Raw genomic sequence first — 17,097 nt, forward strand, 5'->3', positions numbered from 1 at the left:
ATCCGCACTGCTGAGAAGGTGATTGGCTGCAATCTGCCTACCCTCGAGGACCTGCACACCTCGAGAACCCTGAGGCGAGCGAGGAAGATTGTGGCCGACTCCTCCCACCCTGGATACACCCTGTTTCCACCACTCCCCTCAGGCAGAAGGCTGCGGTCCATCAGGACCAAAACCTCACGCCACAAAAACAACCGCCGCTGGCCTCTTCAACAAGGCCAAGTGCTCACATGGACTTTAACCACTATCTGTACAATGACACCATGACACCTTCATTCAAATTTGCACTATGTTACACTATTTGTATTTTTTGCACTATTTGTATTTTTTATTCTATTTGTATTTTTATATTGTATATTATGGCCATTTTATATTTTATCTTCTTTATTTTATTCTTAGGATTAGTGAGACTTTGTACTTTTAGTATAGGTAGACCACATATTTTAGTTAAGATTCCTATAGGTTGAATGCACACCTTCCTGCCAAGTAAATTCCTTGTCTGTGCAAACTTTCATGGCGATTTCTGATTCTGAATCTGATTCTGATTCTGAGGCGGGATGATAACCATCAAACACCTCAGCCAATGGGGCTTCAGATTGCCTGCGTAAAAGAATGACATTTCCCGTTGTAATGGCACTATTACATCCCTCTGCAGGCTGGGAAGGCAGACTTAAAGCCTGGCCGACTACACTGGATTCTCTCTACAATCCTGAGGTTGGAGTTTTAGTCTCGATGATCAAAATTGGGATACTTCCGAATTTTGTGAATTGCAGGGTGATTATTCAAGATCCGACGGATCTTAATCACATAGCATGGCTCTTGGTTGACCGAGGGAGTTAAGATGATCTCAAAGTAAGTTACCAGTTATTTGCCATCTCATTGCACTTTCTGTAATTGTAACTTTACTCTATAACAATCCATATCAGTAGATTATGTACCTAAATAGTCTGAGTACAATATTAAAATGATTTTGTTTTGGTTGTTTAGTTTTAGAAATTGTAGAACAGTAGGCTATACCTTGAATACAAGTTACATGTTTGATACCAGCAAGGATCACATCATGTAGTAGGACTGTCATGCTGCTGTATTTACTATTCCATCTGTTGTCAGGCTTAAATATGATGTCACCTTTTTTTCTTCTCCTGTAACGGCTCAACCACGAGTGACAGCATCTCCATGCAAGAGCGAGAGCAGAGGGCGCATGCCATGTCCTGAAGTCAAGTGTGGTCATTCCAGCTGCTCGTGCTGTAGCATGCATTTCAGAGCGAGGGCGTCATCTACATTTTTGCAAAAGGAACACAATCCCATGGGCGAATCCTCATAGTGACCAAGCATGCTGAAGGGACTTGAACCGGTAAACTGCAGCGTGTGTTGCTGTACACTGGCCAGCAAAATTGTAATGGTGCTATTTATGGTGCTCTTGGTTTTCGTTATCTTGTTTGGAAACACTGTGACTTTGGCCGTGGTGTTAGGGACCAAGCACTTCCACACGCCACAGGGATATCTCAAAGCGTCGCTGGCGGTGGCAGACCTGGCGGTGGGAATTTTTGTGGTGCCTGTGTCCGTTTACGCGGAGGTGTCGCTCATGTTTAACAACTCCTCGCCGGAATGGACCGTCAACAATTCACAAGCGTCAACCTTTCACCCATGTGCGGTCATCGGTCCTATATTTGCCGGCTGCACTTTGGTGTCAATTACGACTATATTTCTTCTAACCATCGAAAGGAGCATTGCAGTTTTGAGACCGTTACACAAGGAGTCGGTGATTACGCGTAAACGGACAACAATCCTGATTATTTTCTCTTGGGTGGGAAGTTTTCTTTTGGCAGTGTCTCCAATGATTTTCAGCAATGAAATTGCCCTTGAATACAATCCATGTAGCAGGATGTGCAATTACGCAATTGGTACCATAAGCGAGTTCCCGACTCGAGCGTGGAACATTCTTCTACTGTTCCCAGCGTTTGATTTCACTCTCTTAGGGGGGACTGTGGTAATAAATATAATTTCCCTGTCGACCATACGCCAGCACTCAAAGCGCAGAAAACATCTGGCTGAAAGCGACAGCCAAAGCGTCACAAAACCCACTTTTTCCGATATTAAAGCCGCTAAAACCATCGGGACACTGACGCTTGCGTTCACGGCATCTTTCACGCCTATTGCCGTCTTTGTCGTTGGGAATGTCATTGGAAACGAATGGTGCAATTTCTCTTTTTTTGCTTTTTGGATATTGGCCACGAATAGTTGTTGGAATGTCATTATATACAGCGTCAGAGATCAGAAGTTCAGACTCCGAGCGCACCAGCTTTTCATACGCTCACAAACCAAGAATGCCTCTAAAACATAGATTTTTTCATGATTAGGCTATTTGACATTGAGTCAGTCCAGTCGAACTGGACTGACTCAAGAGGTAGGCTAGACTACTAAAGACGAACTGAGAACTATCAGTGAACAAGTGAAATTCATGAACATATTCCCACGCGCGCATCTGTTTTGGCTCATGGCAGCGCTATTTCAGACGGTCACATTTAAACCATGACCCGTTTGCATGTCTTTTAGATTGCTGTTGTGAAAATGTAACATCATGAATGTGTTAGCCTATTGTTCCGGGTATATTGTGGGTCTGTGTTCAGTGATGTAATACTCATAGCCCGTTGCAATGTGTGAAATGGTTAAGGCTCCCTATGCTTTTTTAATTGGATTTGTGTTCAACTGATGTGAAACATCAATGGCACCCATTTTCTGCCTCAACAATAAAAATATTTGCAAGAATTTGCCTGACACAAATTAAAGGAGAACACAGGCTACGCCAGCGATTCCAGTCTTAATCTTGAGTCTTATTTTTTTGTAAAATTGTCATAATCCCGTATGGGAGATTATGCATCACAATTCTAGAGCCTTTCGGTCCTTATTTTCTCTCTTAGCCCTATGTGGTGGAGCAGCGGAGTGCCATGCCCGCTGCAAGGCAAAAGGGTTGCAATAAAATAGCCTGCATTTCACCACCACTAACCCCCAAATCATGCAGCTGCCCACCTCTTTAGGCAAGAGTAAACAAAGACAACGGATTTTATTTATTTTATTATTTTTTCTTACTACGCTTGGTGACATGGTTTGCAGTGTGCCAGTCACGTTTTTACGCAGATGGCTGTTATCCCCGCAGGAAGGGTTTGTGCTTTCATAGCCATTGGGTTAAATCGTTCTAAACATGCTAGCAGAATAAATGAGTTTACTAAGGTTTTAGCACAATTTTAGCCATCTGGGAGAATCTACTGCCCATTAGCTGACCCTAGATGTGATCTTTTATAAGGGCGCGTGGACTTCACAATATGAAACAGTCGAATATTGAAACAAAATGTGTAGGCCTATGTTTTTTCAGGATTTTGTAAATTAGGCTACTTGAAAATACTTAAGATAAAAAAAGTTACTGCAAACCCACTAAAGCAAACTAACTTGTAAAAAAAGAGTAACCAATTTACTTCAGGAAAAAATGTTTAGTTAATCTATTTACCCTTTTTCAATTTGTAAGTTCTCATTCAGAAGCCCCTTCAAGGGCTTCCAAATGCATCTTAATAAATCACCAAGTCAATCAGAAGTCGATTAAGACAATCAATTTAAATGCAGCATGCAAATGGTAATTAGCACAGGTGTCAATTAAGAGACAATCACACACAAAGCACAAAACAACAACAAACAAATGGAAAAGGGGAGACATTTTTAAGCACACATGCAGGACCCTTACCATGAAAACCTGTGTACTTGTACCCTGTCACTAATGTGCCCCACTCATTGTTTGCTTTGATGGATCAAGTATTAAAAGCAAAGAAAAAAAGATTGTGCACAGTTTTGAAATAAAGACACTTGTTTGGTGTGTTTGCGAATGCTTTGGAAATACATTTATATGTGGTGGTGGAATGGATTCTAAGTTTTTTCAGGTTATTCAAGAAACAGAAAAGTTCCACTGCTTAGTGGCAAAAACAAGCAGTAAAACGTGCTTTATTCATAAGGATTCGGGGGGTGGTCAAAGCAGCTCATAGTTTACATTTGACTTTGTTAATCCACTGAACAACAGGACAAACAGGAAAGAGGGATCACAACTCTATGTATGAGTCTCATAAAGCATGGCACATCTAAGCTTTAAATGACATAGGATGATGTGGAGTTGATGTGAAGTGTACAGGCTTGAGAGACATGCATACATTTAGTCAGAATCCTTCCCATTATGTAAAGTGTGCGCTATTTTGCCAGCTATAATTGAAGCTCTGTAAACAGAGACACACAGATCATTTATAATGCAGGCAACATAACATGCAAGTTTAGAAAAATACACTGGAATGACATCAAACTACTAGCTGAGCTGCTTCTCCTGTTATTCTCAGGTTTGGTCCTTGTGCACACTGGAAGAGAACCAGGTAGGAGGACAGGACAAAATCTATATTTCACATTCGTCCTCCTCAAAGTGGGAAACATGAGAAACTCCTATGCAGTATGTTTCATCAGCATTCATGATTTGCAGACCATCAATTTGAGTATTTGCTTATGATGGTTAAGATGTTTTAAATAGGAGAAAAGCGTGAATATGTCTCGCAGTGAAAGCTGCATATCACTGACTGGCACACGGGCTGACTGGCACAACCCTGTGTAGAGAACAAACAGCATGCACTAGATGCATCTGAAACTAGTGGTGCAAGCAAAAGACAAAACTCGCAGTAAATTAAATTCTCAATGAATTTAAAATGTATTGTACTGGAAAATGCACTTTGGCTATTAAAAAAACATGTTGTTTGCCAGTTCAATCAATCGACGACCTTTCAGTTAACCCTTGTGCTGCCTTCGGGTCACATGACCCAAAGGTTCATAACGAACCATCGTTGTGTTTACCCAGTTTTACCCAATACAAAAACAAATAAAAATAATTTTCTTTTAACCGTTGCAATGTGGGGGGTCTGCGACAGCCCAACGGTTAAAAGAAAATGCTTCACTTTGTTTTTGTATGAGGTAAATTTGTCGCAATACGACGGTGGGTCACACGGCTGATGGGTCAGAATGACCCGAAGATAACACAAGGGTTAAGAATAAATCCATAGAAGTTCACAAATAAAACTACTTTTGTGAAAGTAAACCTTCATATATATACCCTCTTCAACTACAGGTGAGTAAGTCCTCCAGAACATTACAACCATTACAACAACAACAACAACAACAACCTCATAGCGGTAGCTCCCATTATGCACTAATAGACTTCACCCCAGCAAAGGCCACAGCGTTCTGTAAATGTTTCCTTTGAGTTCTCACTTAGCTCACCACTTTATGGACTCAAGAATCCTTACGAACATTGTTGTGTTCATGAAACAAATGTATTCATCTTTTATAACTGTGGATGTACATACTTTTAATAACAAGGGGCTACAGAGAGAGCCTCTAAGCTATGACTGGCGACTCAGGACAACTGAATAGTTCACAAAAAAATGCTGCTGCTAGACTATTGACCAGAACAAGAAAGTTTGATCACATAACATCTACTCTTGTCTCTCTACACTGGCTCCCTATCCAAGCCAGAGCTGACTTCAAAGTTCTACTACTAACCTACAAATCTCTGCATGGATTGGCACCACTGTACCTCTCCGGTCTCCTTGCACCTTATTGCCCCGCAAGGACACTTAGATCTCAAGATGCCGGCTATCTGGTGGTTCCCAAAATTAAGAAAAAAACAGCTGGAGGTAGGGCGTTCTCATATAGAGCGCCTCTTCTCTGGAATAAACTACCCGTCTCAATTAGGGAGTCTGACACTGTTTCGACGTTTCAAATTAGGTTAAAAACGTTATTGTTTAGTCAATTCTACGACTGTTAAAGGTAAGTATGTTACTAGTTGGAGGCAACAGGGGACGGGTTGTTTCCATCCTTTTTCTTTAAGTATAACTTATTTTAGAGTTCTCTTCCCCTGGAACAGATTTCATGTTCCAAATGAGGGGGGCTGTCGCTGTCTTGGTGTGTGGGGTTGCATCAAATTCCCCTTTTTTGCTCTGTTAAATTGCTGCACCAGTTCACACTTGACCGGTGGGGATCTCATTCTATTATGACTGTAACTGTTAGCTGCTCCTGGCATTCTCTAATCCCTGCTCTCCTCTCTCTGTCCCCCCCCACACACATCCCTTGTGGTGTGGGGGGTTTGAGTTGTCAGCACCTGCCTGGTCGTCGGTCAGCCAACGCTGGACCTGGTCGCGAGTCTCCCGGTCCTGTCCTACATCTATAAAGTTGAATAATGGATTTTGGTGTTTTAAAAACCCATCGACACTGTATGACTATGTTTAGCCTGTGTTCTGCTCCTCTCTCCCACCAACCGTCTCTGGAGGAGGGGATCCCTCTCTGAATTGCTCCTCCCAAGGTTTCTTCCATTTTTTTTCTCCTGTTGAGAGTTTTTTGGGAGTTTTTCCTTGTCTTCTTTGAGGGTTTAGGTTGGTTGAGGGGCAGTTCTATGGGCATATGTGAAGCCCTCTGTGACATGCTTGCGTGTAAAAAGGGCTATACAAATAAATTTGATTTGATTCACTTGTGTCTTAATAAATTGCGTGCTGTGCAAGATGGATATTTTGGCTCCATAATCTAGACATAAAAGGGAATAGATGATGATGAACTTTCACAAAAAAATGTGCGGTGGACTGGAGAGCTGGAAGGTCAGCTGTAGCCAGACTTATCTTAGACTAATCATCTTCCATTATTTGTGGATATTATTGTGAGACCTAAAAATGGGCATTCCATCTCTAATTGGCAGGTATTGAGGAGGATAAGCTTGAAGAGATTTCCATGGGAAATGGTACAGTAGGTCGACCAATTTAAATCTAATTTCCAGTGTCTACATATTAGGTCTACTATGAATTCCTTTTTTTCCTGGGACAGTAGCTGCCATTTATAAAAGGTGTCTCATTTACTACTAGGAGGAATAGTTTCAATATTTCCCATGCAAGCACTGGCAGCTCATGATATCAGTCAAATTGTGGTCTGTCAACTGCATCCATTGCTCAAGCATTGCAACAGGCTGTATTACACAAGCATTTCAGAGTAGCCAAATACATTCCTTCTTAAGTCCCTTGGGGTCCAAGTGAACAGATACAGAACAGAGTTAATCAGCCTGTACATACTGCATTTGAGTTTCCAACTGGTGCTAGTGAGACAGGATAATGCATTGGTTCACCAAGTCTCAGAAGGCTCTGCCTCCATGACATTGTCTCAAGGGGACAGAAATGTGGAATTAACCATGTAAAACAGTTTGGATTCTACCAGCACATGTTTTAGGATGATAAGACCCTACGCTGTGCTTGCATTGAGAAGCGCAACTCATTCGAAGTGTGGAGCTCTTACAGATGCCCACAGAGCCATGCAAAACACATGTGGTGCGGAGGAGTCAGAGCCCAAATGTAATGAAATTGCCTTTGATGGTCTCAGGAATATTTCATGTATGCTAAACCACAACAACAAAAAACAGAGAAACGTGCCAGGACACTTGCAAGACGAAATGAAACATGACTATGTTCCCATCACAAACACCAAATGCCTATTCCACCACAATAATGTGGAGAAATAACATGTTTTGTACGGTCAACTTTCAAATATCTGTCAAGTTCATCTTAAAGTTGAGAAAATATTTAGGAAAAAAGAATTTCTGTCAAAAACAGAATGATAAAATCTGGTGAGTTACTGTGTGTTGCAAGCTGAAAACAACGGGGGGACAGGGTGTTCTTATATAGAGCTTCTCTCCTCTGGAACAAACTTTATGTTTCAATCTCGGGAGGCTGGTGCTGTCTTGATGCTTAGTGCTACATCAAAAACCTTATTTTTAGTTAGTACGACTTGCGACTGAACTGCTGCACTAGTTCACACTTAACCGGTGTGGACCTCACCCTTACTGTTATCGTAACTGTTATTTGTCCCTTCGCATTCTCCTACTTTCTTCTCTCCCCCTCATATGCACACATTTCAACAAAATGCCCTAGTCCCAGGTAAACGGTTCAATTGAGATACCAAACTCCCCTTGTCATCTTCCCTTTCCTCTCAAATATTTTTTAAGATGAGAATTTATAAAATAAGGGAAACTATAAAAAAAGCTTACTAAATTGATTAATCATAAATTACCCTAACCCTGCTAGGATTCAAGTTATTGGTAGTTGGATTATTTGAGTAAAGAGCTGTGTGAGCATGTAGTTCACCAATCAATACTGGTACATTTGATAGAAATAATGTATTCATAAAGCAGATAATCTACAAGAAGATGGGGTAAGATTAAGGTAGAGGTTACCTGTCCCTACTGTCTATTACCTTAAACTGAATAAAGATAATCTACAAAACCAACAAGTAAGCCATGTTCAACCCCCATCCACATGCATGACTCCACATCAAGAGCAAAAAAAGTTTCCATGGGGGGAGGAAATAATATTTTGATCTGGCAAAAGGGTTTTGTAGGTAAGGGTTAGGTATGGTGAATTCTTGCTATTGAGATATTGTTTTGCTCCAAGAACAGTATTAGGGGTTGCTTGTCAAATCCTCTGCACTCAATATAAAGATTACAGCTCTTTGTGACGTTGAACTCCTAGAGTGCTTACTTTCAAGCACAGGGGGTTAGGAAAGGACCATGGCTATGATGGCTGTTGCTGGTAATTACATGGTGCAGAACCATCCTAACAGTTCACATTAGTTGACAGGACATAAAGCATGCCTCCTCCTTAGGCTGCTGATCACTTAATCGGTGATAAAGCCAGAGAGGGTGACTGAACTTGCCCCCTCCCCCCCATTTCTAGTTCTCACGAGGACAAGCCTCTGTCAAGCCATTGACAGCTACCGTTTAGAAATAAGTACAGGGGTATATGAATTTATTCAATAGTTTTTCACTATTCAATTCCTTATCATAAGGTTTGGATTTTTTTTTAAATACTTTGGGTGAGACAATTTGCCAAAGAACCAAAGACATCCTATAATTACAAGCTTGCATCTTATTTGAGTGTAGTGTATTTTATAGTGTAAACAGGTCAGCGACAACACCACTGTATAATTTAGTGCCTGTGTGTGTTAAGGATTTTTATGATGGCAGAACATGCGAGGCACTCAGCCATCTGCATTTGAACGCTTCCATTTTCCTTTGGAAGCAGACATCATCCTCACATTAAAAAAATATTTTTTCCCAAAACTCAGTAAGGATACAGTTGTTTTCCAATATAAAAAACTGACCTTACACAACGTTTTTCTTCATTAGTGTGGACACGTCGACTATGTTGCACCAATTTGACTTCTAATGATGGAGGAATCTAATTATGAATATAAGGACAAACGGTCATGGCCATCTCTATGCTGTCAAATATTAGGGTCATCATTGAAACAGTCATGATCTTGTTGCTGCTGAACTGTATAATTATGAGCCAGACAAGGGGCACAGCTGATCCCATGGGTAAGTACTCAACCTGTAAACAAATTATTTTGAAATAATTTAAATGTAAATGTGTACATTTATGAAAATAAATGTAAATGTTTGAGGGTCCATTCTCTACATATAGAAAAAAATTAAATAGTTATTGTAGTTATTGTGATTGGGTGGAGAGCACCCTCATGGCCATGGCTACACAGAATGATGTCATCAGAGAGCAACACTGTCAGTGTCATGTTTCAAAGACACCTTTTCAAAATGCTGGGTAATTTAGAACAACATTCTGTGAAGAGGCTCCAAGGCAGTCCTTTTGATAGCCAAGTACTGAGTTAGTTTTGGTGGATCAAAGTTTTAGTTTGGAACACAGTCATCAAAGACATCTATGGTCTTTTATGCTTTTGAAACATCACTTTTGCTTACAGACCTTTGACATGGAAAAGGTTCGAGTTATAGTTCTAGGTTTCTTTTCTATAGAAAACTTTCAAAAGAAAGACTAAGAAACTAAATACACAGCTACATTATTTATTGGAACAAACATCAGTGCTTCTGTCTCCAGTGCAGTGTCCTTAACTCAACAATCGTCCACAGCATTACGTCTGAGATACTTCTGGTCTTAGTCTAAACAAAGGTCAATACGGACTGTTAAAGGACAGCTTAATTTGATACCATGATTGGAGAATTGGCTGTTTCTAGGTCAGTAAACCGTCTAAGCCACCGGTCCAAAATGCTTCAGGAGCCAGCACTTGTACATGGGTGAGTCCAAAAACACAGATTAATACCAGTGCTATGACCCTCCACTTTCTACAACGATAAATGGAAGTATGCTGGAATTGGTGTTTTGGTATCAGGCATCCTGTTCTGTCTTGATGAAACCCACGGGTACAAACTGGTCTACAGAAGTTCCAAAACAGAGCTGTCCATCAGCATGGTAACTTTTCAAATAAATTACCAGAGCAAAAAGTAAGGGAGTCATTGACATCAATAGGTCTTCTTCCAAGAGCGTATGTAGAGTTGGATGGGAATAAGGGGGTTTCGGTTCCTCAAGCTCGGATGGAACACGTCAAAGTCTACCCTCCGTACTCTCTGAAGGTAGTCTTCCAATACCACCTAGAGCAAAATGCAACAGGAAAACAAGAAATCTTGAAAAGACAGGATTCAGACACTGATCGAAGCAACGACTGGCATCACAAGGGTTGTTTTCAAATTGAAAACTCACTTGAAACCACAGTCCTTACATATATTTTTTAAATTTCTAATGACCGAGCATGATCCAGATAAGGTTTGACTTTGATGTAGCAGGACGCTACCTACCTTGCTTATTGCATCAGTTTGAAGAACTGATAGAATGGGATTCCTTTTCGTGATCAAGAGGTTATAGGCCGTTTTTGACTAATGAAACATCTTGGCAGAAATCTCTCAACTGATCTGAATTTCTGAAAAGATTAAACGTTTGTTGTGAGGTCTGGCGTTCCTTTCTGTCTACTTGGGTGCTCTTAAATTGACCAGCATGATACAGTGAAAAAAAAGAAGAAAGATTTGATCCCCTGCTGATCCAGGTTTGCACACATCTCAGGAGGGATTTTGTCCCACTCCGTTCATGATCATTGCAATTCCACAAGGTGAGATCTTGCATGGAGCCCCAGACAAAAAGAAATCCTAGATTTAACCGTTTTGCTCCTATAGTGTGTGGTGTTTGTCCTCGGGGTTCCCCCCACACATCAGGATTTCTGATCGTAAATATTCAACATGTTGAATATTTATGATTCGCGATCGGGGCGGCTCCAACGTTTTTCCGAGCAAGTTCGGTCACTCTTAACGCATCTCACACCAAGGGAAAATCTGATAAAATAATCTGTAGATAATCGGGACATAACCTAGGATTGTCGGGACATTACCTCGGATTGTCGGAAGGGGGAAATCGGCCCAAAATCAGCCCGATTATCTTGTTGTGTGTACCCAGCATTAGAGTGCTCAGCTCGTTATCTGTATACAAGACACCTGGGAGCCAGAAATCTTTCAGATTGAGAGGGGTCAAATACTTATTTCACTCAAAATGCACAAAAATGTATAACAATTTTGACATGCATTTTTCTGGATTTTGTTGTTGTTATTCTGTCTCTCACTATTCAAATAAACCTACCATTAAAATTATAGACTGATCATTTCTTTGTCAGTGGGCAAACATACAAAATCAGCAGGGGGGGGATCAAATAATGTTTTCCCCCACTGTACAAGACATATGGGGTGCGAAAATGAGCGTGTTATAGAGTGCTCCAGTTAAACCCCTGACACACAAGGCTAATCTAGTGGAAAACATTATTCAGGGGCTAACAGAGTGCCTTTTAAGAGCTGGAACAGCACAGAAACACAGTACTGTCTCTGGTTCTTTTTTTAGAGCTTGGCTTTGTGAGATAACTATCCTAGATGGACAGAGAGAGGACGAAAAGAGAGAACACTTGAAGCCAGGTGGTTTATTGCCGTAGCTTGGCTGCAGTTTGAACCCCCCCCCACCGCCATCCATCACTCAACTTCTCTCTCTCCTTCCCCTCCGCATGTGTGATTAGTGGCTAATGCTCATGTATACTCCCTAGGTGGTGTGTGATGATGTGATTAAAGGTGGAGCATTAGAAGGTCTGTCTGGCATTCCTACTGTGAAGAGTTGAGGCTACAGTGAGTTCCCGCTGGCGAGCGAACGGAGCCAGTCGACCAAACAGCCACGAGAGATCACGGGACTGTCATCACAAACTAAAAGGTGGAGGCAAGAAGCAGGGGGTACTCAAGGACTAAAACCACTCAATGATTTGACATGCTGAGGGGTGTTTTAGCCATCTTTAAGACCACCGTTTAGTGACTAAGGAATCAAGGGATTATAGGGTAATGTAGAACTGTTAAAAGGTTCTCTTTTGGGCACTGTGTTTTATGTCTACTGGTCATGCACACCGTTAAAGCGACATCACTGCAGCTACACGTGCTGTAACGATTGCATTGTGTACTCTGGAGATGTATTGGTCATTCCGAGCACTTCCTCTGCATGATATTCACAGAAGACCTTTTAGACCTAACAGCAACCCAACAGCTGACTAACTAAATGAAGCGGTACTGACAGAGTGTGTCCTGGTTATTGTTATCCTACCGTTTGTAGGAAGGCCGGGGTAGCAGCAATTGGAACGTTCTTGCTAAACGACCTGGCCTGGGGAGACGGAAGGAAAAGGGACTACGATGTAAAGGGTTAAACTTTAATTAGGCTGATTCATGTCAAAATACTGATTAATATAAGCCAGGTGAGAAGAGGTCTCTATTTATGTGAAACCAATGACGCTTAAAGCCAATACATTTTAAACAAATCCCTGTTCCACTAGATTAATCTAAGAGTGATGCATGTTTGTTCCTCACACGTGAATGAAAGTGAGTCATCATTTGAGTGGAAATACATACATGTTGTAGGTGAACATGGGCTTGACTGGCAATGTCATAGATGACATCTCTGACATGCTGCTCGCGGTTTCCCCGGATAAAATCTTCCTGGGAGGCTCCATGCTGGTGGGTGACACACATACACACACACACCAAAAATGGGTATGTTATAATACTGCAAACAAGCCTGTGATATGTTCAATTGAAACAGAGAAAGAAACAGTTTATTTACACTGTAGAGCATGGTGCTACTAATGGTGCTTTTCATTTGCACAGTATTTATCAGTTCTTCCGTCATGCAGAAGGGTGTTTAGATCTAAGCAAACTCTTTGTACTGTTGCAGAAAGGGCTTCTGTGCCTCAAAGCTGCCCCAAGGCTGGTCTGAACACTAGCATTCCTAACCAGCTCACTGACAACGCATCTATACTGAGGCACGGACTACAAAACAATGTCTTGCCAAATGCAGTACATTGTGGTGTACCACAGTGTACTTACATTTTTAGCTGACATTTTAATTTGAGTTATTAAACTAGAGGTTAGTCTCTTTAAAACTACAGAATATTTCAATTACTCTCATGAGTTGCTCCATTACTTTGTACATGAGCAAACATGAAGGTTCCAGTGGAAGGACGAGGATTTCCTTGACCAGTCGGCAGAATTCTAAAGTGTCACATTTGAGGACATGAAAGACACCACTATCTTCCGCCGTTTCACTCCAGAATTAGCCGAGTTAGAGCTTCCAAAATAATTGGCAAATGGTCATAATTGGCACATCTCAAAGCACTCGCTCTCCCTTAACGAGATGAGCAGAGAAGGGAAACCACAGGTTTTAGCGATTTGAAAATTCTGAACGTTTGAAGGTCGAGTGGACTCCTTCAATGTAACAACTGCACACCCTTCAGGTACATCACTGGTAATGCAGCGCAAAGGATCCGAGGGACTCCACAATCTCACCAACAGTGACCAAGTCTTTAATAAGAAAATGGACGGGTCCAGTCACACAGATGAAAGAGTTTCAAATCTAACGAAGAGGGATGTGGTCTTGCTCACCAGCATGCAGATGTCCATGGGCAGGTAGACCTTGCGTCTGCTGCTGTAGTAGGGCGTGGCTCGCAAGCAGGTCACGATTCCATGGGCCTTCCCGATGTGGCTGGCAGCATGGTCTGCATGAACGTTTTTCACACCTGGACACAAACAGAGACACACTTGCTCACATTATCATACTATTGTTTGGTATACTGTATCATTTAGTCCAGGAAAGAAACCTGAACATGTTGTATCATCGTAAATCCTAACGGTATGCAGTGAGGCTATGAGATACTTCAATGACTCACTACACACAATTACAGATTGTAATGTAGTAACACCTTAACATCTGCAATAAAAGCTGCCCTCTAAAGAGCAATTGACTTCAAATGACAGAAATGGCATGCAAAAGGTGATCTAAAGTCATAATTCTTCCGAAAAAGAATGGCATCAATTTTGTGAAATTAACGACGACATCTGCGAAGTCTCATTTTATCTCGTAACTGACAAGTCAGACCCTCGAGAGTTGTAATTCAACAGAACGAAGTCAAAGATGCTCTGATCCATCTCCTCGCACCGGGGCGGCAGACACCAAGTGCCACTGATGCATACATAATTGACCTCAGCCACAAAGCACACGCTTTCTAATATTAGGGAGGGGGAAAGGCTTTCATGTCATTCGCAAAAAAGAAAATGGTTGTCTGACTCTTCCACTTAATTAGCTTTCCAGCATAGCGACCTCCATCCAGCATTAGGTGATCTCAAGGAGAGCACGCTAGATAATTAGCGCTCACACAGGAACGTGGGTGTAACACTTGAGACGAACATGGGAGTTTGGCCTTGCTTCCCTGTCTCACTTTATCTCACCGCGTCATCCCCTCTCTCCCTCTCCCTGATAGAATCATACTTTATCATACTCAGGGCAGGCTATGCGAAACAGGGCGCAGTCATTCATGTGGAGGAACACAAAGTCTCACACATTTCACACAGCCAGCCAGATAGACAGGCCAGACATACAGACAAACACTCACACAAATACAAAGGATGGTGCCACTTACCTAGACTCTCCAGGAGGAGGTACAGTAATGACGACTGGGTGTTCTCTGAATATGTCTCCAACTCCTGCAGAGTTCTGTAGGCTCTGTCCTCCATATCTTTCTCCTGTTGGCAGGAGAAGAGGCTTACATTCTGTGCAGAAACACAACACCAGCCCCTATGCCAAAGACACTGGGGTGATTCATGGTCACTGTTTTACCATGTCAAAAAATCTCTTGTAGTAAACTCATGAAGTAAATGTAAATTTTGTCAACACTTTAAACTAAGGTTATATTAACTACCATGTAACTACAGACCTAATTGTAATAACTTTGTAGTTATGTGGCAACTGCTAACGGTTTAGTGTTAGTAGGATTAGTTTAGTGAAACTTGGTATGGTTCAAAGTCTTTACATCCTCTTGCCCTTCACACCCCTCCCCCATACTGCACCTTTTTAAAACGTATACAATAACTTGTACTACTAACAACTTTATTGCATAACAATTATGTACCTACAACGCTCTTACTGTAGGAATTGCTATGCAGTTACAAGATAGTCAATGTAACCCGAAGTGTTGCTGTCATTTCTTACTCGTTCAGTGATGATCCTCAACAACCATCTCTTGGTCAGGTAGTGTTTTCTCACAGCCTGAAGAAGAAGAAGATAAAAAAATATATATATTTAAAATATTTTGCATGTTGCACATTACTAATAATCAATGAACAAGACTGAACAGGCACCCAGATCATCACCAGGTGTGCAATTTGAAAATCTACTACTAGGAAGACCCAGACGACAAATCAAAGTTATTTCTTTTACCCCCCCCCCCCGAATAATAGACTTACCCTCCATAGTTCTGCGCTGACAGGCTGCAAAGGGGGGTCATCCTTATAAATGTCGTCTATAGCAGCCTTCCAGAACTGCATTCGCATCAAACCGATGGTTGTCTGGGTGACTGAATCTTTCACCTTGCGGAGGGAGAACAGAAAAATAGGAAATAAATCACCTTGGATTTGAAGACATGTCCATACTACACGGTACGCAGGCCAGCAGATGTATAGAACGAAAGTACCCTAGGGGTTAATTTTTGGAATGCAGAGCAGAACTTCCATAAACACAGACCTTTAAAACTCCCCTGTATGTGTATCACATTGCTGTTCAGGAAGAACCATGACCTTTGCTAGGAAATACATGTACATGCAGACAACACCTTGTTGCCGTTTGTGGTTTGTCCCTCCTCTGACTGCTGTGGTCCTGCTCACCACTGCTGACCAGAAACTCAGACCCAGATTTCTAGCCCATTTTGCACTTGTCAAAGTCTCAGGTCTTTACTCCTGCCCATTTCCCCTGCGTCCAACACATTCATTACAAATACAGATGGTTCGCTTACCATGGAATCTACCCAAACCTCGCAAAGTGCCCTTTTTTTGGAGAACATTATTCGCTTCACCTGTGAGTTGTCATAATGTTTTGGCTCATCAGTGTATACTGTATGTCTTAAAGTACACCCTCCACTGTATGCACAAAGAGTGCAGGAATACCTGCCTGAGCTAGCTCCACGTTGAAGGCCCTTAAGGCCAAGGAGGAGCGCCGGGCTTCCTCTGGTAAGAGCAGGCTGCACACAAAGCCATCATAGTCTCGAGACCTGTGACGAGAACAGGAGAGTTAGGATGTTGAGTGGGCTGTGAGTTAGCTGTGATGTTGCCAAGCTGAGAAAAAAACGTACAGTAATCAGTGCAAATATCAAAAGCCCAGACAATGGAGTAGCCGGAAATGTCCACACAGAGCAGATTGTCCATCAGTAAAGGATCTGTACTGTGACGTATACTGCAGCAAATAAAAGCCCCAAATTGACGTTTTCATACTAGTTTTGGGCTTGCAAAGATGACGCTATCACAGTGCCACAATTTGATAGCTAAACTATGCTACTGTACTTTCAACATAGCATACTGTACCTGACAATATCGATACAGTATTTTTCGTTGTGTTGCAAGTCTGTAGACGACTTCGTTGACGCTTTTCGAAAAGTCACTTCAGTAGATCGATGAAGACATACATTATGTGGCCATATCTTTCTTTGGAGAGAGTGCAATAAAGCTTTGTTATTTGTCAATAAACGATGCTTGGCAGTAAAGCCAGATGCCATGTTCACAACATACCCTTCAACTTTCACCTTTACCTTGTGTAGCAGAAATAAAGTTCCTCCAGTGTTTTATGT

At 41.7% G+C, this 17,097-nt stretch overlaps 2 protein-coding genes across 3 annotated transcripts; one reads left to right on the forward strand and one right to left on the reverse strand.

Annotated features, from left to right (window-relative positions):
* The first annotated feature begins 581 nt into the window (after positions 1 to 581).
* LOC134023937 (beta-2 adrenergic receptor) lies at positions 582 to 3,862 on the forward strand. The gene is made up of 2 exons (XM_062466291.1): positions 582 to 849; positions 1,167 to 3,862. Exon 2 carries the CDS (start codon positions 1,331 to 1,333, stop codon positions 2,339 to 2,341), a length of 1,011 nt encoding a protein of 336 aa, XP_062322275.1. The 5' UTR covers positions 582 to 849; positions 1,167 to 1,330; the 3' UTR covers positions 2,342 to 3,862.
* A 6,049-nt stretch (positions 3,863 to 9,911) lies between these two features.
* ndufaf6 (NADH:ubiquinone oxidoreductase complex assembly factor 6) lies at positions 9,912 to 17,075 on the reverse strand. 2 transcript variants are annotated; one of them, XM_062464978.1, is made up of 9 exons: positions 16,835 to 17,075; positions 16,425 to 16,524; positions 15,725 to 15,847; positions 15,471 to 15,527; positions 14,902 to 15,004; positions 13,868 to 14,001; positions 12,839 to 12,940; positions 12,537 to 12,593; positions 9,912 to 10,510 (listed from the first exon to the last, which is right to left on the reverse strand). In XM_062464978.1, exons 1-9 carry the CDS (start codon positions 17,023 to 17,025, stop codon positions 10,382 to 10,384), a joined length of 996 nt encoding a protein of 331 aa, XP_062320962.1. In that variant the 5' UTR covers positions 17,026 to 17,075; the 3' UTR covers positions 9,912 to 10,381. The 2 variants fall into 2 exon arrangements, with proteins under 2 accessions (XP_062320962.1, XP_062320961.1); XM_062464977.1 differs by lacking the exon at positions 16,835 to 17,075 and having other exon boundaries at positions 16,421 to 16,522.
* Between the last annotated feature and the right edge of the window lie 22 nt (positions 17,076 to 17,097).

This window comes from Osmerus eperlanus, chromosome 7 (genome assembly GCF_963692335.1).
Source record: "Osmerus eperlanus chromosome 7, fOsmEpe2.1, whole genome shotgun sequence".
NCBI classification, from domain to species: Eukaryota; Metazoa; Chordata; class Actinopteri; order Osmeriformes; family Osmeridae; genus Osmerus; species Osmerus eperlanus.

Excerpts from the sequence above, each read along its gene's own strand:
- LOC134023937 (XM_062466291.1), top strand. The coding sequence starts at position 1,331 with ATGCTGAAGGGACTTGAACCGGTAAACTGCAGCGTGTGTTGCTGTACA.
- ndufaf6 (XM_062464978.1), bottom strand. The coding sequence starts at position 17,025 with ATGGCATCTGGCTTTACTGCCAAGCATCGTTTATTGACAAATAACAAA. Across the intron at positions 16,525-16,834 it reads TACTGTATCGATATTGTCAG|GTCTCGAGACTATGATGGCT; the intron begins GTACAGTATGCT and ends TTCTCGTCACAG. Across the intron at positions 12,594-12,838 it reads CCCATGTTCACCTACAACAT|GCCAGGTCGTTTAGCAAGAA; the intron begins GTATGTATTTCC and ends CCGTCTCCCCAG.